Source organism: Anolis sagrei, chromosome 11 (assembly GCF_037176765.1).
Source record: "Anolis sagrei isolate rAnoSag1 chromosome 11, rAnoSag1.mat, whole genome shotgun sequence".
Lineage (NCBI taxonomy): Eukaryota > Metazoa > Chordata > Lepidosauria > Squamata > Dactyloidae > Anolis > Anolis sagrei.
In genome coordinates, this window is record NC_090031.1 from 27,618,320 (window position 1) to 27,635,554 (window position 17,235).

The following is a 17,235-nucleotide window of genomic DNA, read 5'->3' on the forward strand; positions in this document are numbered from 1 at the left end:
GTTAACCTCTCAATGGGCATTTCAATACTAAATTTCCCATAGGTGCAAATGGTGTTGTATAACTTTAATAAACTTACCTTCCATAAAAAGACCATATATGTATATATGCTCCTTCCCTTGGAGGGTGACCATAATTCTCTCTACTTTTTTTGGTAACGTCTCTAGTCAGACACATCTTATCCAGAGACCAGTTGTTCTTCCTTGCCATACTTTGCATAATGGCTTTCAAAAGGAAAAGGATTGTATGAATGAATTAACTCATGTTCAGTTATGTATTTCTATATTTTGGCAAGTATTTCAAATAGTGTAAAGCAGTGGTTTCCAACCTTCTTTTGATCAGGGATAACTAGTACCAAAAAGGTTATGAATCAGTTTTTGGTCAACTTCAGATTTGGTTTAGTTATTTGGGGTGCAGATTCTGAAAACTGCATTGGATAGACCACATCAGCTCTGACGATGCTGCTGGATAACGATTTTAACCATCATACTGGTGGTGACATGTTTTCAATGGTTTTATATGGTTGAATGTTTTTACCTGTACTTTTATGAATGTATGGCATCAGATTCTGCCAATTCTGTAATCCGCCTTGAGTCGCCGTAAGGCTGAGAAAGACGGGCTACAAATGCGACAAATAAATAAATAAATAAATAAATAAATTTTAAAAAAACATAAATTGGAGAACATGCAGACTGATTCAACCAGAGTAGTCAGCCAAAGCAGAGCACCTGATGAATCAGCCTGGACACAGAAGATTATTTGAGAACACAGAAATGCTGGACCACTCTTGCAACCACCATGTCAGACTACACAGAGAAGCCACTGAAATCCACAGGTGTGTGGGCAACTTCATCAGAAAGGGGAATTCCAGACAAGGAAACTATCAGGGCCAGCTAACACATCCCAATGAAGGATTCCCCCAGGCAGGAAGCAGCCAGGATGCAAGGCTATTCAGTGCTAATCAAGGTGGTTAATGGCAACATTCACACTTGCCTCCAACAGACAAGAGTTCTTTCTCCCACCCTGGAGACTATTCCACAGATACAGTAATCTAGTTTCCAACAGACCTCACAACCTCTGAGGATGCCTGTGATAGATGTGGGCGAAACATCTGGAGATAATGCTTCTGGGACATGGCCAGGAAAAGCAATTTAAAGATGGGCTTAAAGCCAATTTTAAAAACTGTGGCATAGACACCAAGAATTGGGAAACCCTGGCTGTTGAGCGCTCTAACTGGAGGTCAGGTGTGACCAGCAGTGCTGCAAAATTCTATGAGGCACAAATGGAGGGTAAAAGAGAAACGTGCCAAGAGGAAGGCATGTCAAGCCAACCCTGACCGGGACTATCTTCCATCTGGAAACCGATGCTCTCACTGCGGGAGAACATGCAGATCAAAAATAGGGCTCCACAGCCACCTACGTATCCACCGCCAAGACACTGAACTTGGAGGGCCATCATCCATGGCCTACAAGGGATCACCTAAGTAAGTAATAATAATTAATAAATTATATAATTATTTATTAAAATAAAATAATAGTAATAATAATAATAATGTCAAAAAGGGTCCACAGTTAAAGCATTTATTTTGAAAAATAAAATACAAAAGGTGGTCGGATTGGAAACGTACAAGTCCTTTTTCTCTGTGCCTCAGACATTATTTCCTTTTCTTAAATATAGTTACACGCAAGATCATGTTCGCCTATCCATAAAACTGATAAAAACAGGCACGAAAATTTATTTGCCACATTTTTTTAAAAAACAACAACAACACATCATTAATTGGAAAAAGAAACCAAATTCTGTCTTTTGGATGACGGTCATCTAGAACAGGGAATAGGTAGAACCACTGAAATGGGAGTTAGATTGAGAGGAAAAAAGGGAGCTTTCCTGTATTTTTTATTGAGAGGAATTTGATGGGCAATTCTAACTCAAATTGGTTCTCTCCATTTGTAGATTTTACTATCAGTGATTTTATTCTCCCCCTCCTCTCCTCTCCTCTCCTCTCCTCTCCTCTCCTCTCCTCTCCTCTCCTCTCCTCTCCTCTCCTCCCCTTTTCTCTGACGGCAAGGTCATTTACAAGGAGGCCTCCACTCCTAATACGTTGTATACTGCCTTGCCTTTGGAGAAAGGAGGGAGGAGAGAAGAGTGGCGTTCTAAGGAATCCCATTTGATAGGCAGTATACTGCCTTGCCTTCAATGAATAAAGGAAGGTGGGAGGGGAGAAGAGTGGAGCTCCAGAGATCTCTGTTTTATAGTTCTTAAACTGCCTTGACTATGGAGATATAAGGAGGGAAGTGGAGAGAACAGTGGAGCTCTAAACCCCATTTTATAGGTTGTATACTGCCTTGCCTTTGGAGAAAGATGGGATGAGAGAATTGTGGAGCTCCAAAGATCTCCACTGTATAGTTCTTAAACTGCCTTGCCCTCAGAGAAATTAGGAGGGAGGGGGAGAGAACTGTGGAGCTCTAAAGAACTCCTTTTGATAGGTTGTATACTGCCTTGCCCTCAGAAAAAGAAGGAAGGAGAAAAGAGTGGACCGAAGAGACCTCAATTTTAGAGTTCTTAAACTGCCTTGCCTTCAGAGAAAAAAAGGGAGAGAAGTGTGGAGCTCCAGAGACCTCAGTTTGACAGATTGTATATTGCCTTGCCTTTGGAGAAAGGAGAGAAGAGTGAGCTTTAGATACCTTGGTTTCATGATTTTTATACTAGCCTTGCCTTTGGAGAAAGTAGGGAGGAGAGAACCTCAGTGTTATGATTTTTATACTAGTTTTATCTTCGGAGAAAGAAAGGAGAGAAAAGTGGAGCTTTAGAGTCCTCCATTTTATAGTTCTTAACTGCCTTGCCTTCGGAGAAAGAAGGGAGAAAAATGGATCTTTAGATACCTTGGTTTTATGATTTTTATACTAGCCTTGCCTTTGGAGAAAGTAGGGAGGAGAGAAGAGTGGAGCTCTAGAGACCTCAGTGTTATGATTTTTATACTAGCCTTATCTTCAGAGAAAGAAAGGAAAGACGAGTGGAGCTTTAAAGTCCTCCATTTTATAGTTCTTCAACTGCCTTGCCTTCAGAGAAAGAAGGGAGGAGAGAAGAGTGGATCTCTAGATACCTTGGTTTTATGATTTTTATACTAGCCTTGCCTTCAGAGAAAGTAGGGAGGAGAGAAGAGTGGATCTCTAGAGACCTCAGTGTTATGATTTTTATACTAGCCTTGCCTTCAGAAAAAGAAAGGAGGGAGGAGAGAAGAGTGGAGCTCCAAAATCACACCAACTCCCATAATTCCCTACTGTTGTGCTCAGGACTGATGGGAGATGAAGTCCAGCCCCCTTTGGAGGAGCGTGATCACAGCCTGCTGCTCACACCTTGCTTTTGTGGATCGGGTTTAAATAAGAACTAAAGTGCAAGAGCAAAAAAAGCCCCAATAACGTAAAACCCAGATAAGCCATTATCTGCGGTTTGACTGGCCTGTGTTTTTTCCCTAGGAATTGGATCGGTCCTGCAAGCCATTCGATGGGATGCTCCCCATTCAAGCGGGATCATAATGCTATATATATATAACTCTATGTACTGAAAGGGCCCTCAACCTCACCCGAAATGTCCTACTAAACTTTTTGCGTGGAAGGCCAAAAAAGACTTTTTTGCTCCCCCCCCCCCAAAAAAAAACATAAAAATAAAATACAAATCAAAGAGACCACAGTATGAAACGGGAATATATTCCAGAGGAGGGAAAAGAGCAACCTGGAGAAATCCATCGCTGACGCTCTCTTCCCAAAGGCAGTTTTCCGTTCCTAAAGAGAAAAAAGGGAGAAGATTGAAAGCAGGAGCCATGACTTGGCTATGTTCAAGTCTCCCTTTATTTGGAGAGGAAAACAGGGTAATAATAAGAATAATAAACAAAATAATAATAATAATAATAATAATAATAATAATAATACAGCAGAGTCTCGCTTATCCGACTGTCGCTTATTCGACATTTCGTCTTATCTGACATGTCGGATGGGTATCAGTAAGTGACTTTGTATTATCCAACATTTTCGTTTATCCGACGTTCTGCTGGCCTATTCATGTCAGATAAGCAAGACTCTACTGTAATAATAATAATAATAATAATAATATATGGAATACATTCCCATTAGAAATGCAGTTACATTAAACCCACAGTTGTTTACTTACTTGAGATCCCACAGCCGTTCATCTATTTCACGCCATCTGTCTGTCAAGAGAAAAAAAGGGTTAATTCAAAGTCGAAAAGGCTGTAACTTTGTGGCAGCAGATGATATAGATTCTCTGGCAACACAGGAAATGCCAGGCATTTCTCCGGGGCATTGGGATTCCCTTTTATTATGTAGTAGTTTTTTCATGTTGTTATTATTGCTATTTTACTCTTCTTATTATTCTTTTACTGTTATTCTTATGATTATTTTACTATTATTTCTTATTTATTTATTTAGTTATTTATCTAAAACATTTATATTCCGCCCTTCTCACCCCGAAGGGGACTCAGGGTGGAGCACAGCATATATACGGCAAACATTCAATGCCGGGTCACAAATTCTTATATACATACATAAACATTAAAAACATTTATCAAAATATTAAAATACACCATTTAAAACTGTCCTAGTCATTCACATCAAATGTAATCGGCCTAGTAATCTTTCCTATTGCTGCTTTATTGCCCTGTTTCATAATAATAATAATAATAATAATAATACTTTATTTATACCCCACCACCATCTCCCCAAAGGAGACTCGGGACGGCTTATATGAGGCCAAGCCCAACAACACATCAGTAAAAACAAAACAGCAAGCAAATAAAACAGTACATATAAACAACACAGGGAATTTAAAACCTTAGGGTCATGCCAGATGTAATAAATTAAATTTTTTAAAATAAACACTGGGCGTGAACAGAGGTAGGATGTATTTAAGCAGGAGGGTTTTTAAAGATAATTTAGGGAGACCAACCCAACGGATAGTAAAGTGCTTCTGAGGACAACTGCAGAGAATTAATCAGAGCAGGGCATTGCTTCCTTACTCAGGGAAGGCCCCCACCAACTCCCATCATGCCAGGTTTACCCCAAGAAGCTCCATCAGTACTTAAAGTTTGTTGTGTCTGGCAAGTTTGCTCTAGATGCTTAATGGGTAGGGTTCAGCGTGCTCTCTGGCTGTAGGGTAAACTACAACTCCCACTATGGTGATCAGTCCCCTCAAATCCCTCCAGTAGGTTGAGTTAGTCATGGGGGTTCTGTGTGCCAAGTTTGGTCCAGGTCCATCATCGGTGGAGCTCACAGTTTTTCTGGTTGTGGGTGAACTACAGCTCCCAGAAAAGAAGGTCAGTTCTCCTCCAGTAATCAAATTTCAGCATATTGGGTGTGCATGTCAAGTTTGGTCCAGATCCATTCGTTTAGGTTCATAGAGTTAGGCTCTGGAGGTAGGTGAACTACAACTCCTATTAATCCCTCCAAAAACCTCCCGTATGTTTTCTTGGTCATGGGGGTTCTTTGTGTCAAGTTAGTTCCAGGTCCATCCTTGGTGGAGTTCAGGATGTTCTTAAATTGCAGGTGAAGTATACATCCCAGGACCTACAACTCCTATAAATCACAATGAATTCTTCCCGAACCTCTCCAGTATATTCAGTTGCTGATCAATTCCTGTTTGCTGTGTGCCATAGAAAATAATAGGAAAGGGTTAAGGGAGAGGAAATGGGCGGGGGTCATGCAAATTCCACACCAGTGGAGAGAGTAAGGAACACTGAGATGCCTGTGGTGGAGGAAACCTATGTTCAGTTGCTGATCAGTTCCTCTGTGTGGCATAGAAAAGAATAGGAAAGGGTTAAGGGAGAGGCAGTGGGCAAATTCCACACCAATGGAGAAAGTCAGAAACACTGGGATAGCTGTGGCTTGGGAGCGGGGTAAGGAGCACAGCGATGAGATATAGACAATATGTATAAGCAGAAAAATAACACTAGATGTCAAAGGTATGTTAGGTTGTATTGAATAATATGTATCTGCTGTACAACAAATGTATAACAAATGTATTAAACCATGATAAAATAATAAAAATATTTGGAGAAAAAAAAAGAAACACTGTGATGTCTGTGGGGGGAAAACATATAAGTATTAGGTCAATATTATATTATTTTTACCTGAGGCATTTCTTTCAGGAAGTCGGGGAGTTGGAATTCACCTTTATGGACCTGCAGAAGGGAAAAATGAAAAAGAAAAAAGTACCCATTAATGATCTATTCTACTTTTTTAAGTGATTGATATGATAACACTTATGGGGAAAAAAACTTTCCAAAGTTCCTAGTTTGATAAATGATACTAGAGACCACTTTCAAAGCAAGCCATGATAAGGGCATGAATCCAGACTTCCAAGGCACTTTGCCATCCCCTCCTTCCCCTTGGAAATTTGGACTGTGGATGCAGCCTCTACTTCCACCTCCTCTTACCCTGCGTGTGTTCTCTAGGACAGCGGGGTCAGGCTTGCCGTAGTTGGGGGGGTTGGCATAAGGGTCGTAGCCCAGCTTGGCCAGCATGGGGGCGATGGCTGGCATGTCACGCAGGACGTCCGGTGGGATCTTGCCCACCCACTTGCTCAGGGCCGCCACGTTGACCGGCTTCACCACTTGGTCCGTCGAGCGCTCCACCCTGAGGAAAGAGACAATCACAACCTTGAGAGGTCAACCCACGGGGGGGGGGGGGGCTCTTTATGGAAGAGACCCCCAGAAGCTGTCCAAACCAAGCCATAAGAGAGAGAGAGAGAGATACATAGATAGGTAAGTAGGTAGGTAGGTAGAGAAACAAATAGATGGAATGAGTCCTAGAGTTGGAAGGGACCCTCAAAGGCCATCCAGTCTGACAAATAAGAGAGAGAATGATAGATAGACATATAGAAAGATTAATAGATAGATAATTGATAGATAGACAGACAGACAAATAGATAGATGATAGATAATCTTCACGACAATCTTTCATTGCCTATCTCCCAGTGTTTTTAAAATATTAAAATTCTTCTTGAAGTGGCCCTGCCCTGTGGAATTTTTGTGTTTGATTTTTATTGCTGTGTTGTTTGTTATATTGGTTTTTGCATTTTATGTTTTGTGTGTATTGTGCCTATTGTGTTGATGGGCATGGCTTCATGTAAGCCGCCCCGAGTCCCCCTGGGGGAGATGGAGAGGGGTATAAAGTTGTTGTTGTTATTATTATTATTATAGACAGACAGACGGACAGACAGACTGAGTTGGAAGGGACCCACAAAGACCATCTAGTCCAACAAATAGGTCAGAGATGTTAGAGAGAATAATAGATAGATAGATACATAGGCGATAGATAAATAGATAGATGATACACAGAGAGATGACAGATAGATTCCTGGAGTTGGAAGGGATCCCAATGGCCATCCAGTCTGACCCATAAGAGATAGATAGAAAAGACAGACAGACAAGTAGATAGATTGATAGATAGATAAAGAGACAGACAGACAGATTATAGGTTCCTAGGGTTGGAAGGGACCCACAAAGACCACCTAGTCCAACAAATAAGAGATAGATGATTGTTTGATTGATAGATAGATAGATAGATAGATAGATAGATAGGCAGAGATGATAGAAGGAATGATCGAGAGATGATAGATACCTAAATGGTAGATAGATGATACACAGAGAGATGATAGATTCCTAGAGTTGGAGGGGACCCCAATGGCTATTCAGTCTGACCAATAAGAGATAGATAGAAAAATGGATGAGTGGGTGGGCGGGTAGCCAGATGCCTAGATGGATGGGCAGATGGCTAGATAGATAGATAGATAGATAGATAGATAGATAGATAGACAGACAGACAGACAGATGGAATGAGAGAGAGAGAGAGAATCCTAGACTTGAAAGGGACCCCCAAAGACTGTCCAGCCTGATCCACAAGAGAGAGAGAGAGAGAGAGAGAGAGAGAGAAATAGAAGGATGGATGGATAGATAGATAGACAGGCAGACAGAAGGATGGAGAGATAGATAGATAGATAGATAGATAGATAGATAGATAGGCAGATGGATGGATGACTAGATAGATAGGATCCTAGAGTTGGGACCCACAAAGGCCATCCAGTCTGACCCAAAAGAGTGAGTGGATAGATAAGGAGGGGAAGGCCTACATAAAGAGAGGAAAGGTGGGCAAGCCGTGCTTTGAGCCTTTGCCTTTCCCTTGGTTCATCTGTATCCCGTCAGAGGTCCAAATGCCTCCCTGAAGGCAGGAAGAGAGGTGGCGCTTCACTGGGCCGCTGTCCTTCCTGGTTCTGGTTCCTGGATTCCCCACAAGGAAGAAGAGAGGGAGGGATCTGGGCCTAGAAGAAGAAGAAGAGCCTTGCACGCGGCAAGGACCCTGTTCGTTCTCCGCAGCTGGTTCCCATCAAGGGACCGGGAAAGAGCCAGAGGGTGACATTCCCCAAATCCCCGCCAAGAGCCGTGCTGGCAGAGGACCCATGAAAACAGGGCCAGGGAGGGCCAAGCAAGCCTCCTCCAAAGTCCCTGGACCGGTTCCTCACACCAAAGTTGGCAGGATGCCCTGAAAAGCCAGGAAACGCCAAGGTCGAGGGAGCTGACTGAGTGGGTTTCAAGGCTCTCAAGCAGAACAAGAGATAATCTAATCTCTCCATGGCTCTGCCAAGAAGGAGGAGAAGAAGAGGGAGAAGGATATTTTATTTTATTATTAGTATTATTATAAAATATTCTAAGCCCTGGATACATCTTCTCTCCTCCCTGGCTAAACTGGCCAACAGGAAACATCCAGAGGGGTGCAGATTTCAATTTTAATAATATTATTAATATCATTGATATTAATATTATTCAATGGCTATGTGGAATTTCCTTCCTGACTAAGCTGGCCAAAGGAAAGCATCTGGTGGGATGCAAACGTCAATAATAATAATGAAAACGTGAATAATAATCCATAATGAGAATGAGAATAATAATAAATTCTAAGCCCTGGCTAGCTCCTCTCCTCCCTGGCTTAACTGGTCAACAGGAAACAGGCAAAAGCATGCAGATTTCCTTAACAACAACAATAATGATGATGAGGATGATGATGATGATGATAATAATAATAATTGTAATAATAACAATGAGAATAATAAAGATAATGATAATAATTGTAATAAATTTTTTTCATGTCAGGAGCGACTTGTGAAACTGCAAGTCACTTCTGGTGTGAGAAAACTGGCCGTCTGCAAGGATGTTGCCCAGATGTTTTGATGTTTTACCATCCTTGTGGGAGGCTTCTCTTATGTCCCCACATGGGGAGCTGGAGCTGACAGATGGGACCTCATCCATGCTCTCCCCGGTTTCGAACCTACAACCTGTCGGTCTTCAGTCCTGCCGGCACAAGGGTTTAACCCATTGCACCACCAGGGGCTCCTCAATAATAACAATAATGAAATATTAATAAAGATGAAAATAACAATAATAATAATAATGGTAATAATAACAATACTAATAATGTAATAATAATACATTCTAAGGCGCCAGCTTTATCTCCTCTCCTCTGTGGCTCAGCTGCCAACAGGAAGTATCATCCGGACGGATGCAGATCCAATGTGAGGCCGGTTTCCTTAATAATAATAATAATAATAATAATAATAATAATAATAATAATGGTGCTCACTTGGAGAGGGAGACCCCTCCAGAGGGATGCAGATTTCCTTAACAACAACAACAATACTGGCACTCACTTGGATAAGGAGAACCCATTCCCTAACAACAACAAAAACAACAACAATAATAATACTAGTGCTCACTTGGAGAGGGAGACCCCTCCGACGGGATGCAGATTTCTTTAACAACAACAACACTGGCACTCACTTGAATAGGAGAACCCTTTCCTTAACAACAACAACAACAACAGCAGTGATCACTTGGAGAGGGAGACCCCTCCAATGGGATGCAGATTTCCTTAATAATAGTAATGTTAATGATAATGATAATAATAAAAGTGCTCACTTGGAGAGAGAGACCCCTCCGGCCTTTCCTATCATATCCTCGTGGTGCAGGACAGCAGGGTGCCAAGGCAGGCCCAGGAAGCGCAGGAGGGCACGCAGCCACTGCTCGGGGTGCAGGACCAGCTGCTCGTAGGGGACGGCCATGCACCTCCGCGGCCCGGCCTCCATGCACTGCCCGTGCATGGTCTCAATGGCCCGGTTCCATTTGGCCAGGCAGTCCCGGTAGCTGTTGAGGTCAAAGCCAGCGATGGTGACCTTGCGGGAGATCATAGAGTGGACGGCGGCGCGGCCGTCGCGCACCATGAGCAGGAACTTGGCCCGGGGAAAGAGGCGGGAGAGGTAGGACAAAGACTTGAGGGCAAAGGGGTCCTTGTTGCAGAGGAAGGGGGCTGGCTCCCCGTGGCGCACAATGACCTCCAGCAGGAAGGCCCGCACCGCCGCGTCCAGCACCGCCTCTGTCACCCCAGCTTCATCTAAACGGGCTTTTTCCTTCCCCGAGCGCGCCCACATCTGTTTCGCAGCCAGCAAACGGGGGATGACGCGGGTCTCTTCCCCGCAGCGCACGGCCGGGTGGGCGTCCAGCATGGCGCGCATCAGCGTGGTCCCGCTGCGAGGGACGCCCCCAACAAAGATGAGCGGAGTGTCCTTTCCGTAGGACGATGGCAGCGCCCCCCCTGACGAAGTGACATTCTCCTTCCAAAGGGGAGTGGAGGCTAGATCCTCCGAGGAGACGCTCCGCTCAGCCACGCGGTGCTGGTCGTGGTGGTGGTGGCACTCCATGGCGTGGCGACCCAAGTAGAAGACTGTGGCCGAGCTCAGTGCCAGGCAGGCCAGCAGCAGGTTCTGCTTCAGCTTCCCAAACATTGCGGATCTGATCTCGGTGGAATCACTGGCTCACGACGGATGCTCAGGCCGCGAAGAAGGTCTCCGGTGCAACGGGACACAACCTTTTTGGGGGGAGAGAAAGAGACAGGATTCAGAAGGCATTGTGGACTGCAGAATGGCAGAAGGGATGTGGACTAGATGGCCTTTAGAGGTCCCTTCCACCTCTAAGAGTATAATGATGATGATGATGATGGTGATGTAATTCTATCCTCCCTCCTGGCAAGCTTGGACTGGATGGCCCTTGAGGTCCCTTCCAACTCTAGGAATATAATAACAACAACAATAACAACAATATGAATAATATTATAATAGTAATTCTGTCTTCCGAGGTTGGACTGGAGGGCCCTTGAGGCCCTAGTGGAGTTATAGAGTATAGAAGCTGTATGGCTATGTTTTGGAGTGTAATAATAATGGATAATAATACAATAAAGAAGGTGGGTTGGACTGGAAGGTCTTTGTGATTCCCTTCCAACTCTAGGAGTCATAATAATAATAATAATAATAATAATAATAATAATAATACTATAATAACACTCAACTGCATTGCAGGATTCAAATACCATTCTGGAATAACAGAACATCATTTATATTTCCAGGAAACCTCTCGAAGGTCGGCTCCATTTGGAAATCCAGATCTGGGTCAGAGGCAAATTTGTGTACATAACTCTCTTTTCCTGCAGCCAAAAGTTTCCAGGCTTCGTTTGGCATCTTTGAAGCCAAAATTCGAAGTGCGAAAGGCATGTTTGGGGCCAAGAAAGTCACTTTTGAAGCCAGAAAGCTGTCCCGATTGGCAAGGAAGGATGAGCCAAACCAGCTGTGAGTTGTCATAACTTCATCATTATTATCAGTTTTATTTTTTAATATTTATTATCATTTATTATATGAGATCTCTTAATACTATTCTGAAATAAAACAATTACGAATGTAATATTAATAATATCATAAATTTATCTAAATCTTTATTATAAGTTATTCATATTTCTTCCTATTATTCTGAAATAATTATTACTAAAGTGGTATTCATAATGTAATAAATGTATTTCCTAATATTTGTTGAGATTTATGCATGATTTTTGTATTGTCGAAGGCTTTCATGGTCAGAATCACAGGACTGTTGTGAGTTTTTCGGGCTGTCTGACCATGTTTCAGAAGCATTCTCTCCTGATGTTTCGCCCACATCTCTGGCAAGCATCTTCAGAGGTTGTGAAGTGAGGTTTATATTTCTGTGGAGTGATGTCCAGGGAGAAATGAGTTTGACAATGAATGTTGCAATTGGCTAGCTTGATTTGCATTGAATGGCCTTGCAGCTTCAAAGCCTGGCTGCTTCCTGCACAAGACAAATGTTGCCAACAAGCCTTTACAAACAGATATCACATTGGGTTGCTGTTTTCCGGGCTGTATGGACATGTTCCAGAAGCATTCCCTCCTGATGTTTTTCCCACATCTATGGCAGGCATCATAAGAAGTTGTGAAGAAACTAGGTAAGTGGGGTTCATATATCTGTGGAATGTCCAGGGTGGGAGAAAGAACTCTTGTGTGTTGGAGGCAAGTGTAAATGTTGCAATTCGCAATCTTTATTAGCATTTAATTTCCTTGCAGCTTCAAAGCCTGGCTGCTTCCTGCCTGGGGGATCCTTTGTTGGGAGGTGTTAGCTGGCCCTGATTGTTTCCAGTCTGGAATCCCCCTATTTTTTTAATGTTCCTGAGTATTTACTGTTCTGATTCTAGAGTTTTTTTTAATACTGGTAGCCAGATTTTGTTCATTTTCATGGTTTCCTCCTTTCTGTTGAAGTTGTCCACATGCTTGTGGATTTCAATGGCTTCTCTGTGTAGTCTGACCTGGTAATATTATTATAGGAAACAATCAGGGCCAGCTAACGCCTCCCAAAAAAAGGATTCCCCAAGCAGGAAGCAGCCAGGCTTTGAAGATGCAAGGCTATTCCATGCTAATTAAGCTGGTCAATTGCAACATGATACTTGCCTCAAGCAGACAAGAGATCTTTCTCCCACCCTGAACATAATTCCACAGATATATATATAATCCTCACTTGCCTAGTTTCCAAAAGACCACCCAACCTCTGAGGATGCCTGCCATAGATGTGGGTGAAACATCAGGAGAGAATGCTTCTGGGACATGGCCAGACAGCCCAGAAAACTGACAGCAACCCAATAATATATTTTCAAGCTGATATTTTCAAGCCAATCAAATAAAATAATATACATCACAATTATATTTTCAAGCTGATAAAATACATTTAAAACATAATATATAATTATTATTATATATAATATATAATAATATTATATAATATATACTAATAATATTTTCAAACTGATAAAATGAATTCAAAATATAATTATATAATAATTATATAATTTTAATATATAATATATTCAAGCAGATAAAATCATATTATTTTCAAGCCAATAAAATAAATTAAAATATAATTATATAATAATTATAATATATAATATGTATTATATAATAATAATTTATTCAAGCAGATAAAATCATATTATTTTCAAGCCAATAAAACAAATTAAAAATATAATTATAGAATATTTATTATATATATATAATACTTTCAAGCAGATAAAATCATATTATTTTCAAGCCAATAAAACAAGAATATAAAATATAATAATAGTATTTTCAAGCTGATGGAATAATAACAACAATAATAAATTCTGAAGCCTTCCCAACAACCTTGCAAGGTATGCCACTTCCTGACTGCCAATGGGGTGTGGGCGGAGTCCCAATGTGGAGTGGGCGTGGCTAGCGCAGAGTGGGCGTGGTTAGAGCAAAGGGGCGGAGTCGAGGCCTTTTCCTCTTGTTTCTCCAGAGCGGGGCCATGCCCTCAAGGAGGGGAGGCCTTCTGCGCATGCTCAGTAGCAAAGGAGAGCCCAGGAGGGCCTTCTCTTACCTGCGAGGGCCGCCATGGCCTTCTTTCTTCCCTCCTTTTCTCCTCCTTCCCTTCCTTCCTTCTTTCCTTCCTCTGGCTCTTCTGTGAGGCTCAGCCCAGGAAGCCCCGCCCTCCCGGCTGCTATGGAAACCACACAGGCGGCCCCGGATTGGTCACTTCGCCTCGCCGACTCATGATTGGCCGCGCACGCTTGATGGACGGCGAGGCGGTGCTTTGAGGTTCCCCGCCCCCTTCCTGCGCCTGCGCAGACTCGCACAGGGAAGGAAAACCATTCCTCCCATTCATTATAATGACCGTCATCATTCTCCTGATTTATTATAATGTTATTTTTCTTGTACTGAATATATAATAATATTTATATTATATTATTCTTCTTCTAGTATTGATGTTAGAAATTATTTAATTATATTTATATTCTAGTATTTATAGTATAATATATATTAATATATTATTATTCTAGAATTTCAATTGCAATATATATATTTATCTTGTATTCTAATATTCTGTTAGAATAAATAATATTTATATTATTTTCTAGTATTATTAGAATATAAAATAATATTTATATATTATTCTAGTATTTCTATACTAGTAACATATAAATATCACTTTATATTCTAATAGAAATACTAGAAAATAATATATATATATATATATATATTCTATTATTTTCTAGTATTTCTATTAGAATATAAAGTAATATTTATATATTATTATTCTAGTATTTAATCAGAATATATATTTGTATATTATTATTCTAGTATTTTATTTGAATATATATTTATATATTATTATTATTTTAGTATTTATATTAGAGAATATGTAATATTTATATATTATTGTTCTAGTATTTATATTAGTATATATAATATTTATATATTATTATGATATTATTCTATCTAGTATATATTACTAGTATATATTACTGCCCCCAGTGGCACAGTGGGTTAAACCACTGAGCTGCTGAACTTGCTGACTGAAAGGTCACAGGTTCGAATCTGGGGAGTGGGGTGAGCCCCAGCTGTTAGCCCCAGCTTCTGCCAACCTAGCAGTTTGGAATCATGCAAAACGTGAGAAGATCAATAGATACCACTTCTGCGGGGAGGTAACTGTGTGCCAGGCAGACATGCCAGTGGCCACATGACCTTGGAGGTGTCTATGGACAACGCCGGCTCTTTGTCATAGAAATGGAGATCAGCACCACATCCCAGTCAGACATGACTGGACTTAATGTCAGGGGAAAACCTTTACCTTTTATATTGATTATTATTATATTATTAATGGGGCTCAGGCTGATGCGAGTTGTAGTCCCAGAGCCAAAACTGGTGCACAAATCCTCTTTGTTTCCTAGGCGTTGCTTTCTCTAATCCTTGTGCAAATTGACTTTGAAGGCGGTCCCACCGATTAGAATTGAATTTCCTCAAGAGTGTAAATAGCACTTAGTGTATCCCTCAGTATATCTCCTAATATGCATTCAATCTGCTAGCAATAATTGGACTTTTTAATTTAAATTAAGATTGTCCCCATTCACTTGGATTCAAGGGCTTGCGAGATTGTTCAAATTGGTTTCATGGCTAATAATAGTAATAATAATTTATAAAGAGGTCTATCACAGCTGCCTGCGCCTAAGTGTATTATTAAGATTATTATTACATAAGTGTATTATTATTTTTACATAATAGTGTATTATGAGATATTTTTGTGTGTGTCATGACTTGAGAAACTGCAAGTTGCTTCTGGTGTGAGAGACTAGGCCATCTGCAAGGATGTTGCCCAGGGGATGCTCGGATGTGTTACCATCCTGTGGGAGGCTTCTCTCATGTCACTGCATGAGAAGCTAGAACTGACAGACGGCAGCTCACCCTGCTCTCCCCAGATTCGAACAGCTGTCCTTCAGGCCAGCAGTCCTGCCGGCACAAAGGTTTAACCTATTGTGCCACCGGGGGCTCCACATAAGTAATAATAATAATAATAATAATAATAATAAATCTATGAAATAATGTAAGTATTATTATCACACAGATTTATTATTATTATTATTAAGGTTATTATTATTACATAAACTCACATTTATATTATTATATAATAATATAATGCAGAGGAAGCAAGAGAAGAAAGGAAGAAAAATGAGAAGAAAGGAAACAGAAGAAACGAAAGAGTAGAAAGGAAGAAAAAGAAAAGCAAAGAAAGAAAGAAAGGAGAAAGTAATAGTGGAGAAGGAAGAAAGCAAGAAAGGAAAAAAGGGAAGGAAGTGAGGAAGAAAGGATATAGAGAAGAAAAAAGGAGGAAGAAGAAAAGAAAAGGTGCAGAATAGAAGAAAGGAAGCGGAAAAAGGAAGAGATGGAAGGAAAAAGAGGAGGAAGAAAGGAAACATGGAGGAGAAAGAAAGAAAAGAAAGTAGAAAAGAAAGGGAATGAAGAAAAAAAGCAAAGAAAGAAAGAAGGAATAAAGAAGAATGAGAAGAATGAAAAGAGGAAGGAAGAAAGGTGAAGAAAGAAAGAAGAAAGGAATAAAGGAAACAAGAAGAAAGAAAGGAAACAGAAAGTAGGGAAAAAAAGAAAGGAATAAAGAAAGGAAATAGGAAAGAGAAGGAAGGAAAAAAAGTAAAAGCGAAGAAAGGAATAAAAAAGTGAAGAGAAGAAAGGAAAGGAGGAAAAAAAGAAAAAAGAAGAAAGGAATAAAGAAAGGAAATAGGAAAGAGAAGAAAGAGAAGAAAGAAAGGAAACAAGGAAGAGAAGAAAGAAACAGAAGAAAGGGAAAAACAAAGGAAAGGAAAAGGAGAACAAGGAAAGAAAAAGAAAAAAAAAGGAAGAAAGAAACAAGGGAGAGGAGAAAGGCAGAAAGGAAAGAAATAGAAGGAAGAGAAGGAAGGAAAAAAGTGGTGGAAGAAAGGAAGCAGAGAAGGAAGGAGATTCCTTAAGCAAACATTTCAATCAAATCCATGAATGATTAAAATCTGGGAATAAGTTTGTCTTTCAAGACGGCGTTCTTACCCTGAGATTCCTCCCCTTCGAGGCCTGTTATTATAGGAAAGAAGTGAGAATTGCCTTCCTTTCTCCGCAGCACCTGAAAGGTCCAGAGAGAAAGAAAGGCTGGAGGGGGATGGAAGCCTTTTGCACCTGCAGCACATTATTTGAAAGCCATCCCACGTCAAATGTCGCCTAGGGAGGTATACGAATGAATGATCAGGAAACCAAACTCCAGAAATAGGAACGAAGTCAAAATCCCTTTGCGTGGGTCCCTTTGTTGTCGCCACGGTCCGCTACTCAGGCTTTTAATCAGAAAATAAACACGCAAAGGATTTCACGCTACTTTCGCCCTCCTTTTCCAAAGGCAAATAGAGTTGTTTGCCTTTCTGGCTATGAAGGGCAAAGGGGGAAAGCCCGAGAGGCAAAGATGATAATACAGTAATAATAATAATAATAATAATAATAATAATAATAATAAT

At 40.8% G+C, this 17,235-nt stretch overlaps 1 protein-coding gene across 2 annotated transcripts; it reads right to left on the bottom strand.

Moving 5' to 3' along the window:
* Positions 1-1,564: 1,564 nt before the first annotated feature.
* Positions 1,565-17,056, bottom strand: TPST1 (tyrosylprotein sulfotransferase 1). 2 transcript variants are annotated; one of them, XM_067472068.1, is made up of 6 exons: positions 16,781-17,056; positions 9,981-10,926; positions 6,447-6,645; positions 6,141-6,191; positions 4,166-4,205; positions 1,565-3,780 (listed from the first exon to the last, which is right to left on the bottom strand). In XM_067472068.1, exons 2-5 carry the CDS (start codon positions 10,841-10,843, stop codon positions 4,188-4,190), a joined length of 1,131 nt encoding a protein of 376 aa, XP_067328169.1. In that variant the 5' UTR covers positions 10,844-10,926; positions 16,781-17,056; the 3' UTR covers positions 1,565-3,780; positions 4,166-4,187. The 2 variants fall into 2 exon arrangements, with proteins under 2 accessions (XP_067328169.1, XP_067328168.1); XM_067472067.1 differs by lacking the exon at positions 16,781-17,056 and adding an exon at positions 13,788-13,930.
* Between the last annotated feature and the right edge of the window lie 179 nt (positions 17,057-17,235).